The sequence below is a fragment of the Leucoraja erinacea genome, chromosome 3 (assembly GCF_028641065.1).
Source record: "Leucoraja erinacea ecotype New England chromosome 3, Leri_hhj_1, whole genome shotgun sequence".
NCBI lineage: Eukaryota > Metazoa > Chordata > Chondrichthyes > Rajiformes > Rajidae > Leucoraja > Leucoraja erinaceus.
The window spans coordinates 52,548,560-52,574,776 of NC_073379.1; the positions used below are offsets into that span (position 1 = coordinate 52,548,560).

General features: G+C 37.5%; 1 protein-coding gene across 1 annotated transcript in view; it reads left to right on the top strand.

Moving 5' to 3' along the window:
• The window catches only part of LOC129695585 (centromere-associated protein E-like), a 99,583-nt gene extending 74,075 nt beyond the window's left edge, over positions 1-25,508 (top strand). Inside the window, 17 exon segments of the mRNA XM_055632668.1 lie at positions 90-350; positions 528-785; positions 975-1,226; positions 1,428-1,688; positions 1,893-2,147; positions 3,704-3,877; positions 6,691-6,912; positions 8,364-8,594; positions 13,615-13,830; positions 14,544-14,762; positions 17,603-17,806; positions 19,022-19,072; positions 19,074-19,135; positions 19,229-19,326; positions 19,773-19,938; positions 20,870-21,237; positions 25,011-25,508. Of these exon segments, the coding sequence (XP_055488643.1) occupies positions 90-350; positions 528-785; positions 975-1,226; positions 1,428-1,688; positions 1,893-2,147; positions 3,704-3,877; positions 6,691-6,912; positions 8,364-8,594; positions 13,615-13,830; positions 14,544-14,762; positions 17,603-17,806; positions 19,022-19,072; positions 19,074-19,135; positions 19,229-19,326; positions 19,773-19,938; positions 20,870-21,237; positions 25,011-25,105 (3,393 nt within the window). The 3' untranslated portion in view covers positions 25,106-25,508.
• The last annotated feature ends 709 nt before the right edge of the window (positions 25,509-26,217 follow it).

Consider the following 26,217-nt stretch of genomic DNA (forward strand, 5'->3'; position numbering starts at 1 on the left):
GTTTGACTTGGCATGTATAGGACATGGTTGGTGTAACTAATGGATTTGCATATTGTGTAATTTAACATAGTACCTTTTTTCTAAATTAGGTTCAAAAACAAAGAGAAGAACTTCACTGCACATTGTCTCAGCGTGACACGTTGCTTGCTGAGGTTGAAGAGCTGGGAGCTCGTATTTCCAAAGAACAGGAGGTAGAAATTCGGAAAGAGGAATTAAACCAACGGTTCCATCAGCTAGAGGATGAAAAATTTTCTTTGGTAAAGGAAAAAGACAAACTCCAGGAGACACTGAAATGCATCAACACAGAAAAAGATGAAATGGTGAGAACACTGCAAGAAAAAAACAACATGGTGAGATTTAATTATTTGTTTCATAACTAAATGGACATTTAGGATAGGTTATAGCAAATGTAATATCTGAATAACAAATTTAGTGTAAAATGGCTTCTGGCCTATATATGGATCATAAAATGTGAGGAAAATATCAGTGTACTTTTAGCTTCTAATAAAAACAAAATTTTACATTAGATGCAAAAGCAAAGTGAAGAGCTAAGCTGCATGGTTTCTCAGCGAGATGCATTACTTGGTGAGGTAGAAGATCTGAGAGAAAGTGCTTCCAAGCAACTAAAAGCAGAAATTCAAGAGGAATTTAACCAGCAGTTCCAGCAACTCGCAAATGAAAAATTATCAATAGTAAAAGAAAAGAACGAGCTTGAGGAGAAATTGAAGAGTATCATGGCAGAAAGGGATGGAATGAAGAAAACCTTGCAGGGAAACACTGAAATTGTGAGTTATGCATTCTACATATGTATAAGGAGTAATAGCACAATAGCTTGTAATCATGTGGGTGCTGAATTTAGTAAGCAGATCTGCTGCACTACAGCTTTCGACTTGCCTAGGATAATCTTCTAAACGTGTAAATGACAATTTTTCCAAGTTGTGCCATCAAGCAATAAAGTTCTCCCTTGCTATTAGATGCAAAATCAAGATGAGGAACTATGCCAGATAGCATCTCACCGTGACATGTTGCTTGCTGAGACTGAGGAGTTGAGAACTCGTGTTTCCAAAGAACAGAAAGCAGAAATTCAAGAGGAGGAATTCAATCAGTTGCACCAGCAGCTGGAGGATGAAAAATCATCCATAATGAAAGAGAGAAATGATTTTCATGAATCACTGGCCTGTGTCAAAATAGAAAGTGATGAAATGAAGAGAGCATTGCAAGAAAAGGTTGGGATTGTAAATAAGTAAATTAAACATAATAGTTTTTAATTAAGCACTTGTATCTTACATAAGTGTTAGCCAATTTTGCTTGCAGTTATATCTTACATAAGTGTTAGCAAATTTTGCTTTGTACAATGTAACCTCAAATGTTTGTGGAGATTCTACTGTTGTCCAGTGATTCTGTTTTCACTGTGTTTTGTTCATTAGATACAAGAGCAGGCTGAAGAGCTCCATCAGTTGACATCTCAGCGAGACTTGCTGCTCAAAGGTATTGAAGAGTTAAGAACATGTGCTTCCAAAGAGCAGAATCTGGAAATTTTAGAAGAAAAGTTCAACCTGCGTCTTCAGCAATTAGATGATGAGAAAGCAGCCATTGTAAAGGAGAAGGAGAAGTTACTGGAGATGCTAGAGCGGCTTCAATTACAAAAGGATGAAATGAAGGGAACCCTGCAAGAAAACATTGATGCAGTGAGTTATATGTTCTAATAACTATAGTGAAAATACATTGTTTTCCCTTTTTCTCTAAATCCTTGATAAATTCATGAGTTATGTTTACTGCGGTATAGTTTCCTATTGACTACAGTGTAATTTAATTACAGCATGAAGTAAGACTTCACTGCCATAGGCAGCTGATAATAACAGCTCCATTCTCATTTCTAATGCTTCCGTTAGATACAAGTTCAAACTAAAGAGCTGAACAGCGTGATTTCTGAGCGTGACATGCTGCTTGCTGAGATCAAAGAGCTAAGAGTTGTTTCAAAAGACCGGCATAGAAACATTCTGGAAGTGGGATTCAGCCAGCAGCTGCAGCAGCTAAAAGATGAAAAGTCGGCCATGGACAATGAGATGGCTGTGCTCCAAGCAAAACTAGAGCGTGTCAAGGTAGAAAGGAATGAAATGAAGAGAACACGGAAGGAAAACACTGAGGCAAGATACTGATTGTAAACAACATACTTATGTGTAGTTATTGTCACAAAATATTGTGGTACCCATGTGGTTGAAGTGCTAAATATAGAACTTGAGGTGCAGGTTACTAATTGATCTAATGAAGCGGAAGTAACTGAGTATTGAATAATTTTAAATACATAACTGATGCTTTCTTTATCCCTTGAAAGAGTAACTTGATATCCCCATCTTCTCCGGCCCTTGTTTGACTCGTCTCTTACAAACGCAAATGGAAGTAAAATATCCCAAAGTTATCTTAAAAAGAAAAGAGCAACGTTGACAGTGTTGAATGATTCTGGCATTATAAGAGATCAAGATCAATAAGGTGGTTAAAGTGAATAAAATGTTTTCCAATCTGTGTGCTCCACATCATAAATCCCATCCATTAAGTAAAATCTAAAACATGACTTCCACTTTTGGAGGCCCTATCTGAAAGTGTGGTAGGTATGTACAATTTCCCGCAACAAACCCTGCAAGTCTTGGTGTTGATTCAAGAGCCTTTCATAGCTTCCGGTCTCAATGTTGAGAATATTGCTGATTACTGCCAGCTTGTGAGTTTATATCAATTTCTGGCTTGCTTAGTTTCCTTCCTGCTGACACAATTTTAAATAAAAAGCAATTTTCCTTAATGGATCCATTTTTTTTAAAATTTGAAGCATGTCACTCCAAAAAATGGCTACTATTATTGCTGCCCACCATGTATGCAAGGTGTTTCAAACGTCTCTGGAAAATACTGCTGTAACCATGGTATACTAACTATATAGATTATGTTTTGAGTTGACCGTGGGTTAAGCAGCTGGGTCTGGAATTGGATATCTCCATTTGATTGAGTGGAATGCAATTTGAAGACATTTCAATGTTTTGCTCTCAATCATGCCACCGTTTCTATGTATAATTTGTGAAATATTTCTGACAGTTGCTTTGATGGACAGTGACCAGTGTAAAGCCATGAGAAGCCACCAACTATGCATGAGGGCATGAAGCTGATAACTATGGTCAATTGAATACTAGTCATTCAATATCAAAGCAATCATGCTGACCAATTTATTTTATTAATTGTTATTAGTATACTGAAAATATGGCTTTAATTTATTTTATGAAACCATAATTTACATTTTCATAGTGCTGTGAGAAAAAAAATAGATGCTTCAATGCATTGCTTTATCTGCAAGTAACTTCAATGCAAATTACTTGGCTTTGTATCTGTATTATAATGGCCATAATTATAGGCAAATGGAATCATAATTTTAAGCAAAATTGCTAATTTCATTAATTTCTTCCGTTGCAAACCCTCTCTTTACTTTGAACCCCTCTGCTAGCCTCTAATCCCCAAGTAAATGTACTCCAATACTCCAATTGACTTGAAATTAATGTCAAGAATGTGTTGCTCTGATTCTTTCCCAATTAGAGAACTGAAACTATCAGTACAATATACAATAATTATTTTGGAAAAAGTCAAGGCATATTTAAATTCCAGTTTTCTCAAACATACCCTCTACCTTGTATTGGATTGTAAATGCATGAATTTTGGTCAACAGGAAGAAAGAAGAAATAAAGAGCTTACTGAACTAGTCGCAAGCTTGGAAAAACAAATTGCTACTTTAAAAGAGGAGCAGGTGCAAATTGAATCCACTATTCCAGAAAATCAGGAACTTGAAACTGAAATTAAGAAGCTTTTTAACCATCTAGAGGTGAAAGATCTTCTTTTGCAGGTAAGATTTAAACAATAATGTTAACTGGCAATAGCAGAAAAAGAAGCAACGTGTGGTGTATTTAATAAGTCTGGATGTTTGGATATTTTTAAATGAAATGCATTTTCCTTTGAGGACTGGCTTGATGTGGAACTCAGAAGTATATTTCCTTGTTTCTATTTATCAATGTCACAAAATTTAAATGCTGCATACAATTTGAAGAGGTAATTTCCCGTCCGTTTATTGTAATGTGAAAGTCTTGGATTAATATAATGCCTTTCACATATCTTTTACACGTCTCAAAGATTTCTACAATTAGTGTAGAAATTCAGTATATTGGATGTTATAGTTTTCAGTCCTTGGGTACCTCGCTAAGGTGTTGGAAGATGTTCCTTTAGGTTAGCTTCTATAGAAGGCCATCAATTAATTATGTGGCATTTCCTATACATCTGGAAATATGTCCCAGTCTTCGTGAATAATGGTAACACCAGTGTTACCAACAGACAAAATGAGAGATCCTGGGTTATTGGGAGGAAAATAATGAGAAACCATTGAATATTACCAATAAAATAATTAGGGGTACATAGACAGAACCTTAACTAATATGCAGTATTTTGTTATAAACCAAAATCATGTATATAAAGCAGATGATATAAAAATACTGTCAGTTCAAAATGTTAGGGCATTTTCCATTCTATTGTTTTAATGGAACAAATTTCAAGATTTAGTTGGTTTTTTTTTAACTAACTAATTGATAGTTAAAGTATATTTTTGAGAGAGATTGTTGGACTGTGGATGTGGCTGTATCTGTGCATGATTCTTTAAATGTTTTAAAAATCAATATAAAGTATAGGCCATTATAATACATATACAAATGCTAAATTAAGTAATTCGTATTGAAACTGCGCATTAAAGTGTTGCAACTTATTTTTGTTATAGCGCAATGAAAATTATGTAAAGATCCTGAAGCTTTTGGAAAATATATATTTGTGGTGTTGGGAATAATTGGCTTAGACTGATTTTTTAGGATTTGTTAGAATTTTTCTCTTAAAATACAAGGTCGTGAGATTTAAACAATTAGGCCCTGGGCTGAGCATCGAAAATGTGTCTAGAATTTAACTTTTGTGGCCCATGTCTGGTATCTCCTTGAAATTTGGCACAGATTTACATAAAATATAATTGAGAAGGAATTCATAACTCGTCAGTGCCAAAAGTTGCACATTAATTAATTAAGCTAATTAGAAAATTAGATCGAAAAAGTAAGCGTCATCTAGTGCTCAATGCTCATATTACTCTATGGGGAGCTTAATTCCATGATGCGGTCTATTTAAACCATATTATTATGTAGATTCCGGTTCTAGATTTACCCCCCTAGTCCGGTTCAGTCAAACACGAGCACTGGAAATCCACCTCTCCTTTATTGTACACAATACCGCGGGACCAATCCTCGTTACTACTTATTCCACACAGCCTCGCGCAACTAGAACAAACCCTAGACGATCAGCACACCCCAATGTGCTCCCCACCCTTTTATACCCGTACAAAATAAAGGCGCAAAAATACATGGGGGAGGCAACCCCTACAAGCCAATTACCAATACAGGCTGCAACATAGTTTCAACACAAAGCACTTGGGGGGGGGGGGGGGGGGGAACACTTCCTTCCATTAAGTAAAGAAACATCACTAAATGAAGAAACATCTTTGAGGCCACTCTCTTGGACCAATCACAAGTAGTGGCGGGAAGGCTCTGCAACATAATTGAAACCTAACATTTCCCCAACCAATCCTAAACATGCTTTTGCACAGTGCATAGACCCTTCTGCAGAATCCCATACATATTAACAACTTGCAGGCCATATGGACAAAAGACCTCTCTGCAACCCATTCCCATGTCACATGGCTCTGCAGCTTTCTGCAAAATATGTCAAGCAGGTTTTACAGATCCATTTTCCCAAGTACCTAACATTCCTGATATTAACACTTTTATATATAATTATACTCTCTCTCTCTCGCTCTCTCTCTGCCAGCTAAATCAGAGGATCTCTTTTGCATTTGTTTCCAATTGGAATATATTTTGAGAAACTCGTCAAGAGCTTGGGAAAGACTCTGGAAGTACTTGCTCATGGTATTACATTTCAAAAATAGAAAGAGTGGACCTGGAAAGGATGTTTCCAGTAATGGGAAAATCCGGAACCAGAGGGCACAGCCTTAAAATAAAAGGATGTACCTTTAGAGTATAGATGAAGAGGAATTTCTTCAGCCAGTGGGTGGTGAATCTGTGGAATTCATTGTCACAAATGGCTGTGGAGGCCAAGATATTGAGCATTTTTAAACTGGAAATTAATAGGTTCTTGATTAGTAAGAGTATCAAAGATTATGGTGAGAAGGCAAAATAATGGGGTTGAGAGAGAAAAATAGATCAGCCATGATTGAATGGGCCGAATGGTATAATTCTACTCCTATGTCTTATGGTCTAAAAAGGCAACTCACTACAATCTGCACCAGGACAATTAGAGATGAGTATTTATTTCTGGTGTGCGCATAATAATAAAATCCCATGTATGTATGGCAAATAATTTACAGACTACGGCTTAAAATTAAATTAATTACATTTCATTGTAAGGCTAATTTCAAGATTGATGCAGTGGAGTTTGTTCAGATTGAATTAATATGCACCAAGATAATGGATTTTAAATTGTGATGTGAATACTTAACATTCTACAGTGGTCTGTCCTTGTCCTGTATTCCCGCCTGCTGGTTGCCAGCAGCACTAATATCACTAATTTTTTCTCTAGTTCTCTTGGACAAAATGTATATATTTTTTAATTATTCAGGAAACAATTGAAGGTTTATTCCAATTGGAAAATGAGTACAAGATTGATTTAGATGAAACTAACCAACAGCTTTCAAGAGAGAGGGAAGCATGGAATGAACTACTGGTCAGATTTTGTGCTAAATTCCCTGAAGAATCAATAGAGTCGATGAGAATTAAGAAGCTACAGGAAGAGAAGCAAAAACTATATGAACACCTTCTGTTGTGGAGGAATCATTTTATGGTAATTGGATTTTTGCCTCCACCACAGTGAGGAGGTGCTTGGAGGATACACTGTGGTGGATGTTAATTTGTGTTTAGTGTTGTTTATTATTGTATGATTGTATGTATGACTGCAGGCACAAAATTTCGTTCAGACCGTAAGGTCTGAATGACAATAAAGGAATTCAATTCAATTCAATTTAAAAGTGCCATCGTTTTCTGTGAATAGGACGGCATGGTCCACAAGGACAGTGTGGTTAATATTTACAAAGTAAAGCACTACAAACTTTAGAACCTGGAATAATTATGAACTTCAGGAAACAGCGGGTCAAATATCAGGGTAAAGTAGATTCATATGTTGTGTAAATCATCTGAAAAAGCAGAAAGTCCTGAACCTAAAACTTTGATTTCTCTTTGTGTCCAGTCTAGCCAGCTAAATGTTTCCAACATTTTCTCTTTCTAGTCTCAATTTATTTTGGTAGTTAAGTATGAGGATACAAGGAACTGCAGTTTCTGGAATCTTGCATGGAACACAGTGCTGGGGTGCTAGTCGCATCTCTGGAAGACATGAGTAGGTGCCATCTTGGGTTGGGACCTTTCTTCAGTGAACTCTTTGACTTCAGTTATGATGAAATGCCGTTGTGTATTGGGATGGCAGTGGGAAGTAAACTCAAGGATAATTGGTGTAGATCAATTCTACAGATTTCAATGTGGTTTGCAGTGTTTGATAAATAGTTAAATGAAGTCATCAATCAAAGTTAGACAACAATGCTGGAGGAAGGAATAGGTGACATTTCGTGTCGAGACCCTTCTTCAGACGGAAATGTTGACCTGAAGCATCGCCATTCCTTCTCTCCATAGATGCTGCCTCACCCGCTGAGTTCCTCCAGCATTTTTGTCTACCTTCGATTTTTCCAGCATCTGCAGTTCTTTCTTAATCATTAATCAAAGTATATCATTTAAGCACAAATGTTGTTTTGTGAATAAATCTTGTAAAATATGAAACACTTGCAGAACATACTATGTATCTTTAATAAATAAAGAATTAATCTTTCAAGAAGAACACATTTATAAAAAAATTTAAAAAAGTGGATTGATGTTATATTTATACTGTTTGAGGTATCCTATTTTCTCTTCCCTGTCTTTGATCAAAATCTACCCAATTTCCAATTTCAATTGAGGCTACTTCATGGCACTATATCAAAACCATTGATGTGCACAGTTCAGTTCAACTGTCTATTGTTTCGATTGATTTTCCATTTAACTGCTTTGCATGTTTGTGTTAACTCATCACTTAGTCGATTACAAGAAAGGGACGATGTGATTAGTAACCATTGAAGGTTCTGTATGAATTTAAAGCATTCACAAATCTCTGTTTGTCAGCCCCTGATGAATATTGAACATGCAAAAAGTAAAGGGTATTTGTTTCTGTTCATTTCTGAATATGTCTTGTTTTCACGTTTTTTTTAACAGAGAGATTTGAACACAGTACCTCAGAATGTAAAGTGGTATCAAGTCCCAATAACTAAACGTGACATGGGTCTAGCAGATGAGAAAAAGAAAAGTGCCGAATTGTGCATACAGTTACAGACTATGAAAAAGCAGGTTTCTGATTCGCCTTTGCAAGAGTTTACATCGGAAGAGAAGAACCCTGAAATACTGCGACTTTCCACTTTAATTGAATGCAAAGAAACCCATTTGAAGGTCCGTATCACTATTTTAAAGAAAATATCAATGAATTAGACAATTGTAAATCCAAATTTGTTGGAGGGTGATTTTAATGCAAAGCAAAATAATTTAAGGTTTACAGCAATGTTATTGGATCCTGACTCGGCAGGAACCATCCACTGATGGGTGTTTAACTGTTTTTGAAGTATGAAAATATCTATATTGAAAGTGAAATGAAAACATTTTCCATGTTAATTTCATAGGATTATTTCTTGGGTATTTTGTTAGAAAATTAATTGAATATCGACATTTCTAAATATGTTGAAAGTTTTAAGAATCATTATTTAAAATAATTGCCTGGTTATAATTTCTGTTATTTGAAAGTAACCTCAGGATAAGCGAGTATGTTTGAAGGCATCTAGGGCAGGGTTATTCAACTGGGAAGCATCAAAATATTGAATTCAAACCAAAGGCACGTCAGGATTTGAGATTGATCATTCTTCATCTTGAAAATATAAGAACCATATAGTAGTTTTTTGGGGGGGGTTTTAAATCCTTTCACTGTGTCCTTTCTTGTTGTCCCAACTATCATGTTGCTAATTTGAATTAGTTTATCCGCAGCTCCCTAGTCTGGTTAGCTGAAAACATTAAACAAACATAGAAAATAGGTGCAGGAGTATGCCATACGGCCCTTCGAGCCAGCACCGCCATTCAATGTGATCGACTAATCATCCAAAATCAGTTCCCCGTTCCTGATTTCTCCCATATCTCTTGGTTCCGTTCGCTCTAAGAGCTATATCTAACTCACTCTTGAAAGCATCCAGTGAATTTACCTCCACTGCTTTATGTGGCAGAGAATTCCACAGATTCACAACTCTCTAGCTGAAAACGTTTTTACTCATCTCAGTCCTAAATGGCCTACCCCTAATTCTTAAACTGTGACCCCTGGTTCTGGACTCCCCCAACATCCGCAACATTTTTACTGCATCTAACCTGTCCAATCCCTTAAGAATTTTATATGTTTCTTTAAGATCCCCACTGATCCTTCTAAATTCCAGTGAATATAAGCCCAGTCCTTCACGAACTGATTTCCCCCATGATTGGTGCCATTATTCCTTTAACAATTCTTTTATGCTTTATTTATTATTTATTCATTATCTCACTATCTTAACTTGATTAGTTTGCGTGTCAAGCGTTATGGGGAGAAGGCAGGAGAATGGTGTTAAGAGGAAGAGAGAGATATAACAATTACAGCACGGAAACAGGCCATCTCGACCCTTCTAGTCCGTGCCGAACACGTATTCTCCCCTAGTCCCATATACCTGCGCTCAGACCATAACCCTCCATACCTTTCCCGTCCATATACCTATCCAATTTATTTTTAAATGATAAAATCGAACCTGCCTCCACCACCTTCACTGGAAGCTCATTCCACACAGCCACCACTCTCTGAGTAAAGAAGTTCCCCCTCATGTTACCCCTAAACTTCTGTCCCTTAATTCTCAAGTCATGTCCCCTTGTTTGAATCTTCCCTACTCTCAGTGGGAAAAGCTTATCCATGTCAACTCTGTCTATCCCTCTCATCATTTTAAAGACGATATAGATTATCAAGCCCCTCCCTTAACCTTCTGCGCTCCAGAGAATAAAGCCCTAACTTGTTCAACCTTTCTCTGTAACTTAGTTGCTGAAACCCAGGCAACATTCTAGTAAATCTCCTCTGTACTCTCTATTTTGTTGACGTCCTTCCTATAATTAGGCGACCAAAATTGTACACCATACTCCAGAATTGGCCTCACCAATGCCTTGTACAATTTTAACATTACATCCCAACTTCAATACTCAATGCTCTGATTTATAAAGGCCAGCACACCAAAAGCTTTCTTTACCACCCTATCTACATGAGATTCCACTTTCAGGGAACTGTGCACAGTTATTCCCAGATCCCTCTGTCCACCTGCATTCTTCAATTCCCTACCATTTACCATGTACGTCCTATTTTGATTTGTCCTGCCAAGATGTAGCACCTCACAATTATCAGCATTAAATTCCATCTGCCATCTTTCAGCCCACTCTTCCAACTGGCATAAATCTCTCTGTAGACTTTGAAAATCTATTTCATTATCCACAGCCCCACCTATCTTAGTATCATCTGCATACTTACTAATCCAATTTACCACACCATCATCCAGATCATTGATGTACATGACAAACAACAGTGGACCCAACACAGATCCCTGTGGCACCCCACTAGTCACTGGCCTCCAACCTGACAAACAACCATCCACCATTACTCTATGGCATCTCCCATTCAGCCACTGTTAAATCCATCTTGCTACTCCACCATTAATACCCAACAATTGAACCTTCTTAACCAACCTTCCGTGAGGAACCTTGTCAAAGGCCTTACTGGTCCATATATACAACATGCTTTACCCTCATCAATTTCCCGAGTAACCTCTTCAAAAAATTCAAGAAGATTAGTCAAACACGACCTTCCAGGCACAAATCCATGTTGACTGTTCCTAATCAGACCCTGTTTATCCAGATGCTTATATACATTATCTCTAAGTATCCTTTCCATTAATTTGCCCACCACTGACATCAAACTAACAGGTCTATAATTGCTAGGTTTACTCTTAGACCCCTTTTTAAACAATGGAATAACATGTGCAGTACGCCAATCCTCCGGCACTATTCCCGTTTCTAATGACATTTGAAATATTTCTGTCATAGCCCCTGCTATTTCTACACTAACTTCCCTCAATGTCCTAGGGAATATCCTGTCCGGACCTGGAGACTTATCCACTTTTATATTTCTCAAAGGTGTCAGTACTTCCTCTTCTTTGAATCTCATAGTTTCCATAGCCATAGATCAGCCATAATTGAATGGCTTAGTAGATCTGATGACCCAAATGGCCTAATTCTGCTCTGATTACTTATGACCTTGACAACTTTATTGTATCCAATGTAATTTTCCTCTTTGCACTTATCGTTCTGACTAATTTTCAAGCATATCCTCGACTTTTTGTAAACCAAGTTCATTTTTGTTTCTGTAATTGGGGTGAGATGCAAGTACAATGAGAATCTTGGTTCCAGCACTATCACAGGCACATGGCCCTAGACAATTCACAAACAAATTATGCAAGAATGTTTGCAAAAACGAGATGTCGGTGCAAACCACAATTAGAAAACAAGTTTATGTTAGTGCAAGAGGTGGGCCATAGTATTCTGGTGCTGAGGTAGGATTAGGATTGTGCAGCTCAGTCCAAGAACAGTTGCAGAGAAAGCTGCTCTGTTTCGATCCCTGCACCACCTGTCTGATGGTAGGAGCGGGAGGGGGGCATGACATGAAAGATGGTGGATCCTTGATGATAGATACAGCTATGCCTATGATAGGCTGGACTGAGGCCCTCAATTTAGATTTGAAAACTTTACTTGTGAACACTATATCCTTGGTACCACCCTTGAAGAATCGAAACCGACCAAGTATCTTGACATCAAATTACAGAACGATCTATGATGGAATGGTCAGACTCATCATGCAACGGTGTAAACAAGTGTCCTAAATTTTCTGAGACGCAACTTTCATCATTGTTCAATTTCAATCAAGGAGAAGTTATACTTTGCCCTTGTTAGACCACATTTTGACTACGCAGTTGCAGCATGGGATCCATACACAAATAGAAACATTTCTTCCATCGCACGTGTCCAAAGACAGGCAGTTCGATTTGGTACAAATACCGATGAGAGAGAAGGAAGTGTTACCAAACTTCAGAATTCACTGGGTGGAACCTTCTCCAAGACGGATGTAAAGCTCACCGCTTGACCTGTTTTTACAAAATGTTAAATGGTCAGCTCGATATAGATTACCAAACCTACACCAAACCCAAACTTATTAGGAGGAGTCGAGGGCATTCGATCCAATTTTAGATACCAGCTACCAAGACATATGCACAGCAATTCATTCTTCCCCCGCACCATTAAAACATGGAATAGTCTTCACCGTACCATAGTTACTCAACCAGACGCAACTAAATTTAAGGTAGCTCTTCAAGAATCATTGTTTGCTTAAGTCCACCCTCCACCACCTCAAGTTTAAATTCCATTTGGAATATTTTTTATAACCAAGAACCAAGAAGAACCACTGTTTTACTTTAAATTTTAATTGGGCAACGGAATTTAAATCATTTATCTATTATTTGTAACGTTTTCCACCATTGTGCAATTCCACTTGAAAGCCCTGGGGAAGTGTGTGGTGAAGGTTAAGCCTGAATAATGGGGTTGATGGAATCATCAGTTGTCTTTATTGATTCAATGTCAACATGCGGTGCAATTAAGCAAATTGGCACAGCAATTATTTACATAGTTGATATGCATGACTTCAGGTTATTCTTTCATTTCCAAAAATACCAATGAAGTTTATATTTTATGGTTAGACTAATATGTTAGTGGAATGCACTCTGGAGTGCTGATAGCTAAAATTTTGTGTCTGTCATAGCACCATTGTTCTCTACAATACAAAGTTTGTTTTAAAAACTAATGCTGAATTTTAATTTTCCTGGATCTATTACATACACAATTATCCATGTTCCCTTATATTCACCTGGTTTATAATATTATACGGCTGCATGGTGGTGCAGTGGTAGAATTGCTGCCTTACAGCGCCAGAGACCCGGGTTCAATCCTGGCTATGGGTACTGTCTGCATGGAGTTTGTACGTTCTCCCCATGACCTGTGTGGGTTTTCTTTGAGAGATTGATTTCCTCCCACACTCCAAAGACATGCAGGTTTGTAGGTGAATTGACTTGGTACAAATTGTCCCTAGTGTTAATGTGCAGGGGTTGCTGGTCGGTGCAGACTTGGTGGGCTGAGGGGCCTGTTTCCACGCTGTATCTAAACTAAACTAAAAATTCCCCTGAAACATTAGTTTGCAGTTGCCTGCATTTTTAGTCATTTTTTGTTTAAAGTAAATAATTGTTTAAAGTAAATAATAGACTATGCTCCCACAATTTAATTTAGATGCTTTACATTTTCTTTTCACACATTTCTCATTCAGAATACACAGCAAACCTTGTCTGACTTGAAGCTAAAATGCCAAAACTGCCTGAGAAGCACTAAGAATGGATTATCTTCCGTGACAAAAGCTCGAAATATTCTTATGGAAAGAATTTCTGTTGTGCCTTGTACTAACGTTTTGAAAACAATTCAAGAAATTGAACATGAAATGCGAACTCTGAATCATGACTTTCAACGTAAAAATGAAGTAGTTCAGGTATAATTTTTGTCTTTCTTCAAGATTGGCAATAGTGTGTGGTATTTTTTTAAATGCCATGATCAAGTGTGAATGATATACATAGAAATCTAAATCGAAAAGCTGAGATTTTAAATTATGGTCTTGCTAATGAGGTAGAGCATTGTGCACTTCAAAAGCATGTGCAATGTATGAACCATTCGTGATCATCAGTGGATCATATTTTATCACATCCCCATAGTCTGATATCAAAGAATATATGTAGCAGGATTTTGCGTTGTTTATTTGGTAAAATTGACTGCTATAATGCAATAAAGGTTGATTACTTGTTCTATTCCAATTAGCATTCTTTAAAATGAGATACAGAAAATATCAATTTTATTTAGCATAATAGACAAGGACATACATGAAACATTGATGTTTTGACTTCAGTGGGCCATGTGATTTCACCAATAAGGAATTAATAGCTTTACAATTCAATTAAGCTATCAAAATGCGTCATAACATTAATTGAATATTTTTTCAAAGTCCACACATAACTTCGTCTATTTTGCTAATTACAAATCCAATTGTACATTGAGGACAAACCACACTCAATTAGTAAAATGGAGTCTGTGGTGCCGAGTATTTAAGTATAGACATTTAAATTGTGAGTAATATTTTGAAGCCTCTCTGTACAGTCTCTTTGATGTGTTATGTTGCTGGAAGTGTATTTCTCTTTCCTGTGCCTTCAGAATGAAGTGACATTTTCGAAGTCATTGCAAACTGAATATGTAAAGTACATCAGGAATTCTTGTAATGAGATGGCTAACGAGAAGAAAAAGAATGAGAAGCTGCTTTTGGAAATTGTTACTTATAGACAGCAATTCAACAAAAATGGCTGTGATCCACTATTGGCTATGGAAAACCAAAACCTGAAGAAAAAAGTGAAGGTGGATGAACAATCGCTTCAGGTATGTAAACAACATTTTTTTTTAAATTCTGAATTCATTTTGCAGGCTTCCGAAATACTCAGCAAAACAATTAATAACTATGATTAGTAGAATTTGTTAGTTGGAATTTAAGAACCTTGTAAATTTGGACTAGGACCAATAAAACGGAATTGCTCATAATCACTAAAAATGTACTCTTGTACTCTATGAATACTTCACTTGTTTTTTGTGCACCTACCACATATGATTTCTGTGCAAATTGTACTTGGTATGGTAATCCTGGAATATAGCTGAGCTGCACTCAGTAGACTGGATTGGTCCAGACCTGCCTTCAGATGGCAACATATTAGAATCCACAAGCAAGGATATCATCCCTCAACTGTCAGAAGGAGTAAAGGAAGAGATCAGAAATTGGTGACCTATCTCACTAAATTTAGATTACATTATTTGGTTTAAAATCATTTCCAATCAAGTTAAATCTGCTCAGAGGATAGTGTGTCATTCCAGCAGTAAGATCTCTTGATGGCTTTGTGCTGTCCAGGGATTGATTGCCTTACGGCTGGACTGGGAGGGTAGATGCATGCTTAGACAGTTTGGTCTATGGTGGAATATGAATATGCTCTGCAATTGGATATGATGTGCTGTTTCTGTGCATTTGTTATTTAGTCCTAATTAATGGGTGTGAAACGAGAATCTTCCTTTTCAAACTGGAGTTTGACAAGAATGCCCTCTCTCTCTGTCTTGTTTATGTGTTTATATGGGGTAGTGGAAGAGCTCTGGTCAAAACGTGGACACTCTCACTGTCGTCTGCTCTGTTTGACTGTTGGTCTGCATTTGGAGCATCTCTGATCAGTTTGAACTGACTGTGGGTCAAAGTGAATCACAGAAAATCAAAGCCATCTTCTTTGGCACCCGTTCTGAGTGGTCCCATATTCTTTTCACTGTCTGATCAGATTGTCTGATATTGAAAATATTGTTTGATGATGCATGCACCAAGAGCTGGCTAGGGCTTGTTACAGTATCTGAACAATTTAGAATATGGGAGTAACTGTCCATCTTTGACAAAACGAACATGGTCCTCTGATGTAAGGTGTTCTGTGTTGCATGATATGTGTGTGATCCATACTCTGACATTTGAGAAAAGAAAAGCAGAAGGCTATCGGATGATAGCCAGACTTGCTGTCAAAGGCATTGGGCACTATACCTAATTACCACAACTTTCAAAGGCTTTACTAAACTGGTGGTGACAGGGATGTCTCTGTCAGATCAATTGTGTACAGCCCAAGTCCCAGTTTCACTCTATTTCTGTCACGGCAGCTACGGTGGGCATTTTACCGCCATCCATCCCCTATTGGGATGTCTCCTTGCAAAGAAGTGCAAAATGAATGTATAGCTTTTACTGATTGAGAAGCAGAAGCACATGGGCTATTAATCTCTTGATTATCACCTAAACCACATTTATATTGACAAAGGATAAATAGGATTTTAGAAGTAAATACATGGCTCAAAGTACTGAGGTTGAAAGGAATCCAATGCATGGAATACTAGCATCAGTACTATGGGTAGAAAGAGCAGTTCTTTAGGGATTGGGTTCATCTGAACTGTACTGGGACAAATGTCCTGGCTGGTCTCAAGGGTTGCAAACAAAGCTGTAAAATAATAGGAGGTAGAGGGCTCCAAGAAAACCATGTGTAATAAATCACAAGGAAATGAGCAAGAGGCAGTGAAAGAGAACTTGATGGGCTGAGGCAGAAAATGTTATGGAAGGTATGCAGCACAAATCCAGGAAATAAACATAAAAATATCAATGTTTAACTGCCTTTATTTGAGGCAGTGGATAGTAATGTGCAATAGGTCTGGTTGAAATCATGAAAATGGGGATAAAGAGATAATTGTGAGGAGTAATCTATAGATACGAGCACAAGAGGACCTTGTGATAGGATAGAGCAGAAATAGGAAACTACTCAGGGCAAGTTTGAAGGGAACTACATTTGTTGCCAGTGTTTAATCTAGAAGATGATTGGTAAACCAAACTACGGGGAACTGCCGCAGAAGGGGAATTAAGGGGAGTCGAAAGCTAGATTAACTGTTTTAAGTGAGAGGATAGATTTAAAGGGAATCTAAGATATGTTTCCCATGAAGGAAGGTGGATATACAGTATGGAATGAGCTGCCAGACAAAGTGGTAAAGGTGGGGCATGATTACAATGTTTAAAATACATTTAGACAGCTTCATGGATAGGAAAGTTTTAGAGTGACATGGCCCAGCGACAGGCAATTGGGTCTATCTCCGGGAGACCTGTTGAGTGGTATTCATGAGTTGGGCTGAAGTGCCAATTTCCATGCCATATAAATCTGTTTATGCCAGCATAGATCAGCTGTGATCATATTGCTCTTTTGGGCTACTGCTGTTTGTTTATGATCTTGCTGTACAGCTGCATAATTTGGGACTCAGATCTCACATGTTGCTGGAGAATTGACTGGTACATACTCCTACTGATACATGATCAACATGGTGAAATGTGCTTTCTAGGCTGTCCCGTGGTCTCCCAATGCAGATATGCATGCCTGCATTAGTGCAGACATGTTCATTCCATGATCTGGGACTATGCCTGAGACGCATTTAAGCTGTAGTTGAAGACAGGTCTGTGTTGCAACTGAGGGATTGGAACCTGGGTAAAGTCCCCTTGGATTTCTCACTCATGGAATTTGCAAATGGAATGTTAATTTCATGTTGCTGTAAGAAGCTGCATTATATATGCATAGATATTATGAATATAATCATATGACAACATCTTGAAATGCAGAATTATGAAGTAAATTGGAATCGGTAAACTGGTTTTCCTCGCCTTATAATTTCAGGAGATGGGAATAAAGGTTCAAGAATTAGAAAAGGCATTGACCACAAGCCAAGAAATAAACAAACGGCAAGAAGATAAAGTCACGCAATTGCAGACAGAGTTGAGCGCCAAAACATTAGAGAAGAAACTGGAAGATCTTCAGATAATATTATTAATGAAGGACAACCACATTAATAGTTTGGAAGAAACTCTAAAGAAGTTGCAGGTTTGATATGTTGTTGTGAATTATAAAGATCTTCTGATATGTGTTTTTTGGGAAACATGTCTAGGATTTCAATCGGGTTGAAATGCCGAAGGCAATTAATTTCTAATTTGCTCTGACTTGTGATGTTAAAATGTGAATATTCCCATGCCCCTTCTGCCCTCGTCCTTGATAGTGGAGTTAACAGGTGTTACTGTTACAGGTCTTAATAGGTGTTACTGAAGAATCCTTAGCAGCTTGCTTTAATGCATCTTGAGGATGATATGTTGCCATTGGAGGAAATAAATGTTTCAAAATGAACATTAATTTGCAAATCAAATAGGTGTCTTTGTCTTTTATGGTATTAGTGGAGCTGCTCTCATCCGGGGAAATTGAAAGCATTCCATCTCAGACCTCACTTGTGCCCAGTAGGCAAACTTAACACTTTGGGGTGTGTCCTTCTGGAAAATTATAGCTTCTGACCTGCTCAAATAATCACAACATTTATGTTGTTAGTCAATTATGTTTCTCTTAATAATAACCAAAATATATTGATAATGGAGGACTAAATCTTGCTGATTACTACTCCTCAGTACCAGTCTGAATAGTGCCTAGCTCTAGCTGTATTATAAGATATGATGATAAACAAGCAATGCCTAACATTTGAGGAATTAATACTTGCCACAAAAAAATAATAGAAATGCAGTCAAGCTGTGACTAATAGTGGTTTAAAAATTAGTGGAACGCCGTTACTGAAAGTCTGGGCACTTTGCTTTGAAATTCTCTGCTTTTGAGCATGTTTCTATTTGAGCTCAAGTTGAAGAGAACTTTCTTAAAACAAACTGCTGGAGGAACACGGCAGATCAGGCAGCATCTATGGAGCAAAGGGATGTTCAACATTTCGGGTAGAGACCATCAATCAGAACCTATCGGCTGATTTTCTCCAGCAGTGTGGATTTTGCTCCAGATTACCGCATCTGCAATCTCTAGTGTTTCCAACTTTCTGATCTGGTTCATGAGTGGTAATGAGCACAAATTGTTCATTTCAAATTTGGAAATGATGGTAAGAGTACTCGTAACACTGAATTAAAAGACAATGGTTCAGAAAAAAACTTTTTCAAAAGCAGGAGCATTTTCAAAGTATGACAAAATTATGTAGGCAAGTTTAATGTCTGCATTATACTGACGCAAGCAAGTAATAATTGGGTTATCTTTTGCATTAATTTTCTGAACTTGCAGGCTAAGCTGGACATGGGAACTCAGCCCTTCAAGGAGGAGATGAATGAGCTGAAAAAATCGCTTGTTTACCTTGGAGATGGACAAGGTTAAGGAAAGCAAAAGTCTGGAAAATCAGTAAGGATATCCACTCCGTGCGGATATTAGTTAGTTTATCAGATTTTTTATTTAGTGACATTGAAACTAATGTGATTTTTTTTGAAATTGTAGGATTAGTAATCTAAAAGCCCGTTTGGAACAGAAAGAAGAGCTGATGCGACAAACAAAAGAAGATTTACGTAGATACCAACAAGAACAGGACACCACAAGTTAGTGTTTTAATTCATTTTTCAAGAACAAGGCAAAATCACCAACCCTATCAAACCATAATATTTTAATTGTATGCACTGAAATTCAGGTGTTGTGTTTATTCACTCAAATTGATCAAGTTTTGAAAATTGCATTAGGAGCTCGGATAGCAATATCTAAATTTGCAAATGATGGCGTGAAAAGGACAGATGCCAGGAAAGGAAAAGCATTAAAATTCAGATTATCAAAAAAATAATTGATAAAACTTGAAAAAGGAGTGAGAAACTCGTGTGAATGAGATAGATAAAATATTCCAGAATGGGCAGCATTATACAGTTAGCAATACTTTCCAATGTTGTCAAATCTATTTCCCCATCCCCTTACCGCTAAAGGTTATAATTGAATGTGAGTAGCATTTTTCAGAATGCCAAACTTATTAATAGTTCACTTTTAACATTTCTTCCAGTTGTAGTTGAAAATAATAATGAGATGTGTTCCAATGAAGCATCTCTGACATGCAGTGCAGGAAGTGGAATAGTTCAGAATGCACTTTTACTTGTGTTAAAGTGTGAGAAAGCTAAACTTCATGAAGACCTAAATCGTGTCAAGAAGGAAAATGCACGTCTTGTAAGGTAATTTCATGCGTTCACATACATTATCTTTATCCTGTTAAGATACTAAAATAAAATACTAGTTTTCTTATAGTAATGTGCTTTGATAGGTAGATGGATCTTGCAACAATGAGCCTTGAACTAAAGTTAAAACATTCCCTGGTCCATCTAACACCCAAAATATTTCCACCATTTTTATGGGATGCACTTGTCTTGCTCTCTGTACAAAATGAACTGCAATTACTTGCCCAGGCTACATCAAAGTATCTTCTGCAGTACATGAGTTTCGATTGATGAGAATGACAAAGTGCAGTGGAACTTGACTAACTAGGTTCTTTTCCAAACTGCAAACTATCCAGCTTGCAGATAGACTCAGAAATTGCTGTCCCTTCAATACTGAGGCAATATCCTGGAACAGTCTATCATCACCTTAGGTGTATCTTCATTGGTATGCCAAAGGGTTCCCGAGGGTGGCTTACCATGATCTTCATGGTATCCAGTAACATACACCTCTATTGGGGAAAAATGAAATAAAATTGCTGTGCTTGCGTAAATAATAAACTGTATGTGATGGAAATGCTTAATATTCTGATTTGCAATGATCTGGAAGCTCTATCAATCAGACTGAGTCTGGAATTAGGGAGTTAATTTGGTTTTAAGATGCAGCAATTCAGAAACTTAAGAATTTCTGCCATGAATGTTCAACAACATAAACATTCATTTCTCAGTATTGCCCTTTGTGAAAATTATGGTCAATGTGACTTCATAAACTTTCATAGTATGGAAGATAAGATAAAATGTATTTAGGTTTCGTATTCTCATGTTAAACTGTCGGCTTTGGTTTCCCACGTTGCTGCTTAATATTTATGTCAAAATTTGTGAAGTATTGTAAACTTGTAATCTTCAAAGAAAATGTTGTGAATATTTCAGACTTCGTCTTTTTCCCTTTTAGAACTTTGTCTGAGCTAAAATATGAAAATACTAAATGGAAAGATAGAGCATTAAGACTTAAAGAAAAGGAGAAAGCGTCATCAGGACATCAATGTGAAAATATTCCGTGTACTTTGACTCCAAGTCTAGAAGAGAGCATTACTCCCTATTCATTCCCAGAATGCACACCAGTGCCACAAAAAACAGAAATTTCAACAGCTTTATTTCCTCCTGAAGTCAAAACTGGTGCCCAAACTGATGAAACGTCACTCACTTCAGAAAAAATGCGACCAGTTGATTCTTCTAAAGTGTCATCTTTTGGGACTGAGTCCAAGTGGCAATTGCCTAGCTCCAAAATTTTCGATAACTCACAACTGGGTTTCCCAGCAGGTAAGTGCCTTCACCTTATGGTTGAAATGGAACTGCAAGTTTTCTAATTAATATGAGAACCTATTAGACTGGGTTCAATTTAGGCTGAGGGTCATTGGTAAAAACTCATAACATATGTGAACAAAACTAGAATGCAGCAATTTGTGAAAAAAAAGTTGTGTTCCACACTATCTATAAATAGTGCGCCAAGTTTAGTGGTGCGGAAGAGCCTTAACACAATTGCTTCATGATAATTTGATTAGGACGTAAAATGTAATTAAGCTCACAATACTTACGTTTTCCTGTTTTTTAGTTTCGAACAAAATTTATGAAGTTCTTTATTTTAAACTTGATGGTGTAAATTTGCAGCTTAGGTAATATAACAATATGTGCTTTGCTAGATTTAACTAAATTGTCAAATGTAGCATTGGAGAAGTCGTCAGCTAGAAAACATTAACTCCGCCTATCTTCGCCACTTGATTTCATTCTTAAAAACATTCTTAAAAGTTTTCTTCCTCCTGAATTGTAATTAGTATGGAGCTACACTACTTTGAACTTAAAATAAACCACATACAGAATGGAAATGTTTTCCCTCATTTAATTCAGTTAGCCTAAAAAACACTCCAGCTACTGAGGAAATTGGATCATCCTTTAGTTTTTATACATATTTTCATGCTTTTTTTTGATGTCAAAAAGCTAAATATAAATCTAATTCTGAGATAATGCGGTCCTAAATAATTAATAAAGCCTAAATTATTCAGAAAATTTAACATAATGGGGTTGCCAATCTCAATACTTAAAAGTGAGGTTACAATGAAAACACAGGAACATTTATCATTATAGTTGTCATTATAGAATCGTCAATGAACAGAATAGGAAAATATTAATTCCTTGAAGTAAAAGGAATACATGGGAGGAGGGTCCTAGGCAAAACAATGCGGGGTAACAGTAGGGAGATGGTAGCAATATTAAATTGTTGCTTCACTTCCGTGTTTGGAAGAATATAACGCGAGTCATGAGAAATGTATTTAAAATAGGAAAAATGTCTATTAAATTATTCAAACACTGGGGATAAAACCACTGGCCCAGATGGATTACATGCAGGTGTATTAAAATATCTCTTACAGCCTAATCTCCTACAACAAACATACATCTGACCTAACTTGCTGTTTCTGCACTTGCAAGTGTGCAGTGCCACAAATAACCCAGAGATTAGTCTTTAGTGCTGTTTTTAATTTGCTATCTAGCTCTATAACCCGTTCTTCATTTTATGTCATGATGGTTTATTATCCCCCTGAGAATGCCTGCAAGAGTCAGTGACATTCTTGATCTTTGCAAACCATCTTTGATTTTGTTCCTACAGCTGCAGAAGTACCTTTTTCTTTTCCTCACTCTTGAATCTCCTTCCATTCATACTGTTCTCCTCTGCAGTTAAGCCACCCACAGTGCCTAGAATTTTGTTCAGTCTGCGCTATTGCGTGGAACTTTCATGCCCACTGTTATTCATAATGGAAAAGCAGTTGTGGAGTGTGCTTTCTTTTGCTTCCTACGTTCCTTAGCCTGGTGGTCACCCTTTCCTTCACTGACTTTCCTTGAGCTGCGGATGACCACCTTTTAAAAAATAAATAAATAAATAAAAAAATAATAAAATGTTTTTAAAAAAAGCACTCTCCAAGTAACACAGCCCCAACGATGCATGATAATGTCTCCAGCTGGTACTCGCATCCCTCAATCCCAGTTCAACCCAGTGGTGGCACTTTCAGATATGGTGATCTAAATTCCAAGGAATATCTAGGAATTTCCACCAGCTGAATGTCACATAACACATGGAGGAGAATGGTGGAATGAGGAGATATGCTTTTGAAGAGTAATGTTGGGAGAAAATTGCAGTGAAGTAATAGTCCTAGCATGGTCTAAAAGTTAATTTTCTGTGCTATCTTTTCTTTGTATCCAGTGATGCATTTTGTAAAGAATGTGAAGCAGTGTAAATTAAACTAGAGATTGAAGTAAGCACATTTTGTACAAGGATTTTTTTTTTAAATTGGATTTGGGTGGCAAAAACATAAATGAAAAGACTATTGGGAAAGCTGGATTGTGTCAGAGCAGCAAAGGATCAACAAATGCACAAAGAGCTGAATGGCCTCCTGTGGTTAAATTCCATGAACTGAGAAAGCAGTTAATCGAGGGACATATACTTGGCATAAACGGCTTAAGGATGCAAAGTCACTGAACGTTTTATGTGAGGAAGTTTGTCAAAGGGTTTTGGCAGAATCTGGACCAGTTGGAAATAAGGGGAGAGAAATGGCAGAAAAGTTTAATTCAGATAAATGTGAGATGTTGTACTTGGGGAGGTCAAATGTAACAGGAAAGTATGCAGTAAATGGTAGAAACCTCATTGACTAGGGTGCAAGGGGCAACACGAGCAGATAGGGTCATAAAGAAGGCGGACATCATACTTGCCTTCATCGGTCAGGCCATTGTGTATAAGTCAAGAGTTGCTGTTGCAGCTGTATCAAACTTTGAAAGTCAGTCTACCCCACGACAGAAGAATAGGAGTTGTACAGTTTGATAGCCACAGGGAAGAAGGATCTCCTGTGGTGTTCTGTCCTGCATCTTGGTGGAACCAGTCTGTTGTTGAAGGTACTCCTCAGGTTGACCAGTGTGTCATGGAGAGGGTGAGCTGTATTGTCCAGGATTGCTCCACAGTTTGAGGAGCATCCTCCGCTCCACGACCACCTGCCATGAATCTAACTCTGCCCCCAGGACTGAGCCAGCCTTCCTGTTGAGTTTACTAATCCTATAGGCGTTGTGGCCTTCACCCTGCTGCCCCAACACACGACAGCGAAGAAGGTGGCACTGGCTACCACCAGTTGGTAGAACATCTGCAGCGTCTTACTGCAGACATTGAAGGAGTGGAGCCTTCTCAAAAAGTACAGCCGGCTCTGTCATTTCTTGTACAGGGCCTCGGCATCTATAAACTGGACCATTCCAGTTTGCTGTCCAGGGACACGACAAGGTATTTGTACTCCCTGCTAAACTGCACATCCACTCCATTGATGGAGACAAGGGTGTTCCTCTCCTCCTAAAGTCCACCATTAACTCCTTTGTCTTGTCGGTGTTGAGCTGCAGATAATTCAGCCCACACCACTCAACAAAGTCATTGACTACACCTCTGCATTCAGCTTCCCTCCTCTCACTGATGCAACCAGGTTCACAAGGCAGATATTTTAGACTGGTAAATTACTGAAAATGTGCTACTCGTGGAAGTGCAGGAAGTAGATACAATAGTAATATTTAAGAAGCATTTTGAACAGACACAGAATAGGCTAGGAATGGATGGATGTGATCAATGTAAAGACAGATGTGTAGTTAAATTGGCATCATGGTCAACACAGACATTGTTGGTCAATGAGTTTGTTTCTGTGCTATATGTTCCAGAAACAGCTATAACATGAAAGTAACCAGTGCCGGTGAAGTTTTATTACGTGAAATCTTGATGTAAATCTGCAACTTTATCTTGTTCGGCATGTTGTTAAAATTGAGATTTTCTTGGAGCTTGAGAAACTGAGGCATAATCAATTATTCTGAGAAGGATAAAAACACTGGGCCAGCAAACAGGCTTTAATGGTATGAATTCCAATCCTACTGCAATGGACTGGGGAAATGGTCATTTTTGAAGCATTTGGTTTACATTTATTGATTCCCTCAGTACTGTGGAACAATTTTTTTCATCTGAATTAGTTATTGGAGAAATATATAGTTTGGATCTTAATTTTGAATGTTTTTGCCTTTAGCTGAAAGTCCTCAACGCAAAGCTAAATCTGAGGGGAATGAACGTGATGACTGGCCCAAACCTTCTGCTTCTGATCCTCAATGTAAAATGCAATGAATGGTGTCTGATGCGGAGTGTGAATAGGTTAAAATCCATCAGGTGGATTCACTATTGTACAGCTATTGTTATGTTGCTCACTGAACTGTAATTAGATTGTACACTTTCAATTGTACTTTGTAGCTCAGATTATCAATGATGTTGCAATAATAAGAGGTTATTTTCTTAACTGTGGTGAACAAGAAAACAAATGACGAACACACAATGCACAGATTTGGAATACCTTTTTTCTGCCAACATTGGTATTTCTTGTTTCTGATTCTACTTTCATAAAATGAATAGCGGCAGCGACATTTATGTCAAATAAACAAGGGTAATAGTTGAATTGTGTGAAATATTTCTGTATCACTTTCTGTAGCAATATTTAAACAACAGTTGGTAATAAAAGAGGCTGTTTATTGAAGTATGACAAGGAGAATATGATGCCTACAGACATGCAGAATGGAAAGAAACCCTTTATCCAATTAGCCCGTGCCCATCTAAGTCAATTCTATTTGCTCGCGTTTGGCCCATATGCCCCTCATTGGTTCCTATCCATGTACCTGTCCATATGTCTCTTAAATATTGGTATTATACCTACCTCAAGCACTTAATCTGGTATTTGTTCCATATACATACCACCATTTGTATGGAAAAAGTTGCCTCACGTTTTCCAATTAAATCTTTCTCCTATCACATTCCAGTTCTTGATTCCCTTTATCCATTTGAGTTTATCCCTTAAAAATCTTCTCTTCACACTTTCGGGCTTAATGGCATATTTCCTATAGCTTGGTGACCAAAACAGAACACAATATTTCTAGTACAGCCTCGCCAACATCTTCCACAACTCCAACATTACATTCTAAGCTGTCAATAATCACTATTTCGAACCATGGGTTCCCTCTCCCAACCATGAAGCAGCCACCCCTAGCGATCAAAGTAGTTTTAAGCACAGTTGTATTTTTGAATAAAGCAAGTTTGATTATGTTTAATTTCTACAAGACTCATACGGGTAATTTACAAAGGATTTAATACGCATTTTATCCTTTACAAAGATTTCAATGTCACCAGTACAATTATTGCACTACTGGAAAAAGATGGCAACAAGTGGTTGACAAACAAGCCATCTGTTG